Source organism: Pelodiscus sinensis, chromosome 4 (assembly GCF_052426305.1).
Source record: "Pelodiscus sinensis isolate ZL-2025 chromosome 4, ASM5242630v1, whole genome shotgun sequence".
NCBI lineage: Eukaryota > Metazoa > Chordata > Testudines > Trionychidae > Pelodiscus > Pelodiscus sinensis.
Window position 1 is genome coordinate 20996463 of NC_143055.1, and position 6582 is coordinate 21003044.

At 47.4% G+C, this 6582-nt stretch overlaps 1 protein-coding gene across 1 annotated transcript; it reads left to right on the forward strand.

Moving 5' to 3' along the window:
- The first annotated feature begins 924 nt into the window (after positions 1–924).
- On the forward strand, positions 925–5860 carry ADRA2C (adrenoceptor alpha 2C). The gene has a single exon (XM_006128249.5). The coding sequence runs from the start codon at positions 1969–1971 to the stop codon at positions 3298–3300; it is 1332 nt and encodes a 443-aa protein (XP_006128311.3). The 5' UTR covers positions 925–1968; the 3' UTR covers positions 3301–5860.
- Positions 5861–6582: the final 722 nt, after the last annotated feature.

Here is a 6582-nt window from a genome sequence, read left to right on the forward strand (position 1 = left end):
CACAGAGAAGATAGGATGTTCAAAACAAGAAATAACCTATTGATAGGTTAAACTTAAAAAACAACAAATAGTCTGGTAGCACTTTAAAGACTAACAAAACATGTAGATAGTATTATGTTAAAGTGCTACCAGACTATTTGTTGTTTTTTAAGTTTATCCTGTACAGTGCTACCCCCTGAAGCTATTAATTGGTGTTGTGCTTATGTTATTAGCTCACATCTTGTGGACAGGTGCAAAGGTCTGGAGTCTGAAAGAAGACAGCTCAATATCTCCTGTTACAGTCTTTGGCTCTGCCACAAGAAATGAACAGAATGAAACCATCACATTCATTTTGTGACCCAAGATAAATTCTGAATCAGGTTCCCAGACGCCAGAGATTAATATAATAATAGTCTCCTATGCCACCAGAGAACAGCTCTAACCAAGATTTATTTCCTGATTTTTTAGCTCATTAAGGGCCCAATCCTGTGCCCATCAAAATCAGCTACAGTTTTGCTTTAAACAGGAAGAACGGACTGTAGAAGAGTATTAGCCTTAATTCCGCCTATAAAAGGAAGCATCCCTTCCCTTTAGATCAACATTCTACATAAATAATTTAAAAAATAGCCCGTGGCCTCATGCCTGTGAGGTTCCGTTGCACCTCAGAATCCGATCTCTTTATTTACAGTTGACCTGCAGATCTAAGTGTAAATAGGAGAATAATGTGCATTTTAAAAGATCAATTATAAACCACCCATCCACGAATTCCAGCTAAGAGTGCAAATGGAGAGGCAGAATGTTGCGGGCTGGGGGGGAGGGGGCGAACGTGCTAGATTTACAAGGCTAAAAAGGAAATCCCGATCAATAATAATATAGAAACCCAGCCACCCCTTCGCAAGGTCCTACATACAAAGTGCCATCGCCTTTCCCGTTACTCACAGAGCAGGCAGCTGGGAGATAAAACGCGGCTGGGTTCAGTTCCACCGCCCTGGGCTGGCGGGATGGGCATTGCCAGAGCGACCCCTAGCGCGCACCGCCTGTAGCTGCGGGTGCCCGCGGCGGGGCAGACGGACCCACACGAAGTTGTACCTATACCAGATGACAGCGGCGGCGAGGGCTGCTCTCCAAAGGGCGCCAGGACCCTTCCGCCCGGGCGCGCTGCCCGGCGGCTCAGAGACAGGGACTCTCGCCCCCGCGGCGGGGCGCTGGTGGGCGGCAATGCTTGGTGCGAAGTGAGGTGGAAATAAGTGGCGGGGGGGGGGGGGACCCAAACAAAACCAACCCAAGGCGGCTCCGCGCTAAGTAGATGGAGGCGCCGCTGGATCGCAGCCGCGCGCCGCTCGGCCCCAGGCTGCGCGCCGGCGGGAGCGGGGCTCTGAGCTGAGCGCTGCCTAGCGCGGAGCGGAGCAGGGCGCGGTGCCCGCCAGCTGACGCCCCGCGCCCGGCTTGGGGAGCTGCAACGCGGGGGGCAGCGGCTGCCTCCGGGCTGGGACGGAGCATGCTCAGAGCGCTCGGGCAGGCTGCTGATGGGGAGCCGCATGTGAGATTACAGCGGAGCAAGCGGGCAGCTGCTACTTCGCGCCGGGCTCGCTCCGGCGCGGGGCGAACGGAGGAGGCGCCGCGGCGGAGCAGGGGCCAGCGAGCGAGGGGCACGGCTGGGTCCCACCTGCACCGGGAGAGCGGTAACCTGCACCCCTGGGCGTCTCCGCTGCCCGGATTACAGGAGCAGGGGGAACGGCCGTGCCGGGGCTCGGCCATGTGCCTGGGCACTTAGCAAGCAGGCAAGCCGGGGGAGGGGCAGGATATTTTGTTTGGGGGCCGGAGCGGAGCCCCACTCTCCAGCTGGCTGTGGTAGAAGGAAGCAGCCTCCTCTCCGCCGGTGGGGATGAAGGTGGCAACTTGGAGAGACAGGTCTCTGGGGCTGGGAGGCTGAGCGTCTGGGCTGTACAGGACAAGCCTCCCTCCCCCCCACATACATACACTTCCACCATGGATCTGCTGATGCTGATGAACATCAGTGTTGGCACTCCCAATGGATCCATTGCCTTCCCCTCCTCTTCCTCCTCTCCCCTGCTGCAGCCTCCCTCCCCCTACTCCCCCGGGGCTGTGGCCAGTTTGGCAGCTGTGGTGGGTTTCCTGATCGTCTTCACCATTGTGGGCAACGTGCTGGTGGTGATTGCGGTGCTGACCAGCAAGGCGCTGCGGGCTCCCCAGAACCTCTTCCTGGTGTCCCTGGCCACAGCTGACATCCTGGTGGCCACCTTGGTCATGCCTTTCTCCTTGGCCAACGAGATCATGGACTACTGGTACTTCGGCAAAGCGTGGTGCAACATTTACCTGGCGCTGGACGTGCTGTTTTGCACTTCTTCCATTGTGCACTTGTGTGCCATCAGCCTGGACAGGTATTGGTCTGTCACCCAGGCGGTGGAATACAACCTCAAACGGACCCCACGGAGGATCAAGGGCATCATCCTCACTGTCTGGCTCATCTCAGCCGTTATCTCCTTCCCCCCCTTGATCTCCGTGTATCGGGACCCCGAGGGGGACCTCTTCCCCCAGTGTAAACTCAATGACGAGACCTGGTACATCCTCTCTTCCTGCATCGGCTCCTTTTTCGCTCCCTGCGTGATCATGGTGCTGGTCTATGTCCGCATCTACCGGGTGGCCAAGCTGAGGACCAGGACCCTTTCTGAAAAGCGCACGATGCCCGAGGGCTCTTCCATATCTGAGAATGGGCTGAGCCGGGCCCCTCGGGGCTGCACGTCACTGAGGATGCCATCAGGGGAGAATGGACATTACTCAGCACACCAGTGGCGCAAAGCCTCCGAACTGGAGGACATTGAGCTGGAGGAGAGCAGCACCTCAGAGAGCAGGCGGAGGCGGAGCCGGGATGAGCATCCCCGCAAAAGCAGTAAGACCCAGTCCTTCTCATATTCCTACTCCTCCAAGCACTCCAGCAGCCGCCTCTCCCGCTCCAGCAATCGCTCCATGGAGCTCTTCTCCTCTCACCGCCGCAGAAAGCGTAGTAGTGTTTGCCGTAAGAAGGTCACCCAGGCCCGGGAGAAGCGCTTCACCTTTGTATTGGCTGTGGTCATGGGGGTCTTTGTGGTGTGCTGGTTCCCCTTCTTCTTCAGCTACAGCCTTTATGGCATTTGCCGGGAGGCATGTGAAATCCCCGAGACTCTCTTCAAGTTCTTCTTCTGGATTGGGTATTGCAATAGTTCCCTCAACCCAGTCATCTACACAATCTTCAACCAGGACTTCCGCAGGTCTTTCAAACACATCCTCTTCAAGAAGAAGAAGAAGAATTTTCTGCACTGAGCTGGAGTGGAGAGGAGGGGTCTTCACTCAGCTGGAAAGGAGAGGAGAGGGGCCTGGGTGCTGGAGTAGTGCCAGGGTAGTGAAGAAGTGGGGGATGTGGGTAAGGAGGTGAGTTTACAGCCATGGGAATTGAGTGAAGTGGGTGTTAAGGGGCTGTGCTGGAGTAAAGAGGGATAAGTGAAGGAGGGAGGCGACCTGAATTTGCATTTTGACCTTGGAGGGGAACCATAAAGAAGAGGGTGGGACACTATGTTTTGAGCATGATGACCACTGAAAAGAAGTTCTCTAGAAGCCAAGCAAAGATGGGGAGAGGGAGAGAATGACTGATGGTGGAGTGTGAGATTTGGTTATTTATTGTCAATTAGAGAAGCTAGGACTTGTGCTGGATTCATCCCAGAGAGAAACCAGGTTTTACTGGTGAAGTGAGGGAAAAGGGGGGAAGATGATGCCAATTTATAGCCACTGACTATCTTTGATATTCTGAAAGAATTTAACTGTTTGCCAAAAAAAATCTAAAGAACAATCCAAACTTTTTTCTAAATAAACCTTTGTACTCGAAACCCTTCTGAATTGTGGTTTTGCATAGGACTTAAGTGAAAATGGGCACTTGGGGCTTTCTGCCTTCTAGTAGCCCTTCCATATGCCCCCGAGAGTTTCTCTTCCTCTCTTAGTACCCCTCAAAGGGGATAGTCTCAGGGACTGAATTTGGGTTCTGGTGGTGTTCTCACGTACAATTAGAGGCATAGTGTTGTGTAGTTGTTCGAAGCAATCACCATACCACACATGTTTAAAATTCTTCACAATTTCCTTCACATTTACATTCTTAGGGCAAATTAAAACTAATAGATTTATTTTTTTAAATGAAAAACAAGTGCAGCAGATTCTCACGAACATACAAGAACAAATTTCTAATAGATGGGGAAGTGTTCCAGTTCTATAATATTAATCTCTTTTTTTCTATTTGCACACACAGTTTTAAGTCCAAATTTTGTTTTTTTGAGCAATGATTAAAACAAATTCTCCCTCTCCCCCACCCCCGGAGATTGAAATCCCATAATTGCTAATGGGTGGGATGAGAATCAGGGTGGCATCTGTGTCTTCATCAACAGAGAATACGTTTCCAACTGGCTGCAAGACTTAGCCAACATTTAAAGAATCAAACAGTCCCTCTCCAACTACACTGCTGCAAGGTGTGAGGGAAGAAATGCTGTTCTGTCTTATTATGCATGTAATTTCTTTCATAGGCAGTAAGATTTGGCATCTGTCACATAAACCTTTCCCTAGTAAACAACTCTTTGAAATGGAAGGAGATCTAATGTAATACGACAGGCACCTTGAAGCATCCAAATCAAATCTATAGCTTTAGCTGACTAGATATCCAATTCCTTCCCTTTGCTGTGTTACAGGAAGGAAAGTGTCAACAGATCCCCTTCTCTTGGGATCCATATGTCAGCAGTAGAAATGATAAACCAGGAACTTAGGCTGTTTTATCTTCTCTCCATTATTACTGCTCAGTCCACTTAGAGTAGCCCTGGGCATAGAGCCAAGTAGACCTTCAGTGGTTTAGGCTTAGGTGTTTATTTAACAGACTATTTTCCTTCAGGGCCAACTCAAATAGCAGTTTTGCCTAAGTAAAGACTACAGCATTTGGCCCATTTTGAGTTTGGATGGTTTAGCTATTGCCTTTCAGAGACAACAAGGAGTCAAGTGATGAAAAGACTCAAATGTGGTTTAAATTTTCATACTCTTGAAAGAAGAGGCAGTAAGGCTTGTTTTGGAGGTGTGCCCCACCTTTGCAAATTACTGATGGTTAGATGATCGCAGCCCTTTTGATGCAGTGCACAAACAAGGCTGCTAATATTAGAAAATAATAGAAGTGGCTGAGATGAGAAAAATATAAACCATTTTCCCTTCTGTGAAATGCAGAATTCATTTCAAAATGGCATGAAGGGGAGGTGAAATGAGCTCAGGTAGTTTGAGGGCAGCATGCGATGGTACTGTGGGGCTAAATAAGTCAATAAACTATATAATTGTCGGAGCAACCAAAGCAACACATGCTAAATGTACTACTTCAGAGATGGTGGACAGCTTCATTAAAATATCCATTCTCACCACCAGAAAGGTTTGTATTTGTCACTGGGGGTTCAGGTTGGAGTGGCTTCCCACTTTGCAGACACACATTTCTCTGTCATACTCCACATTTTAAAATCAGATTGGCATGTGGTAAACAGTCATTTTCCTGTGTTTTTCTTTGTAAAAACAGATGGTGTCTGTGAAAGAGAAAAGACTATTGACAGTTAAATTTGAATGGGGGTGAAATACGGATTGCACAGATGACATATGCCTTAAAAGTAATTTCTTTGCCATAAAATCATTTTTAATTGCTTGGAACATGAAACAAACTGTGGCTTTATTTTCTGGGTTTTTGCTTTTACGTAGTTGAATAAGGAAGGATTTATGCAGGTACTGACATCTGATCTGTTCAGCAAGACACTTGAATATAGGGCATTTCCCTATGGTTTTATTTTACTTTTATTTACAAATACTTCTGTGACTGAACTCTCCCAAAGAATATGAATTCTTTTTTTTTGAATGATACATACACTAATATTCATGCTTACTGGCTTAAAGATGTACCACATAAGTCCATTTGTAAGTATATTTTCCTATAAATTGGTCATTAAAGTGAATTTCTATGAAAGTATATTTAATGTAACTTCTGAAAATGTTTCAAATAATTACAATAGGAATCAATTTAAAATTGTTAGGTACAATATTCCATTATCACTTGCTATACTAAAGAGCAGCAGATGCCTGTTGATAACATATTGTGTGTTGTTAATATTTCATACAAAGTTTACAGCTTTACAATTCACCCTCTGGTTGTGCTTCTACTTTAAGAGCTTTGCTCACAGGAATCTTTGATCAGATATACTGAGCTGGTTAAAACGTTCACACTCAGTTATTCACAATAGGAATTAAATGTTCTTATAAAGACGTAATGATTTTAACAAGCACCTGACCAGTGACTTGTTCATTTTCACTTTGCAAAAAACTCCCCTCCGGCCTATAGTGAGAAGTGTACATTGTGTTTTTAAAAGTCTGTTTCTTGACCAGTGCACCTATTGCAGGATGGTAAATTATAATCACAGATATCAAACAGACTTGCTTAGGATGAGAGTTGAATTCTGTAGTCTTTACTCAGAAAAAGCTCCCATTCACTTTAAAGGAAGTTTTTCTTTAATGAGAATGGAAGAACCAACCTCCATGTGCTACAAGTGG

Excerpts from the sequence above, each read along its gene's own strand:
- ADRA2C (XM_006128249.5), top strand. The coding sequence starts at position 1,969 with ATGGATCTGCTGATGCTGATGAACATCAGTGTTGGCACTCCCAATGGA.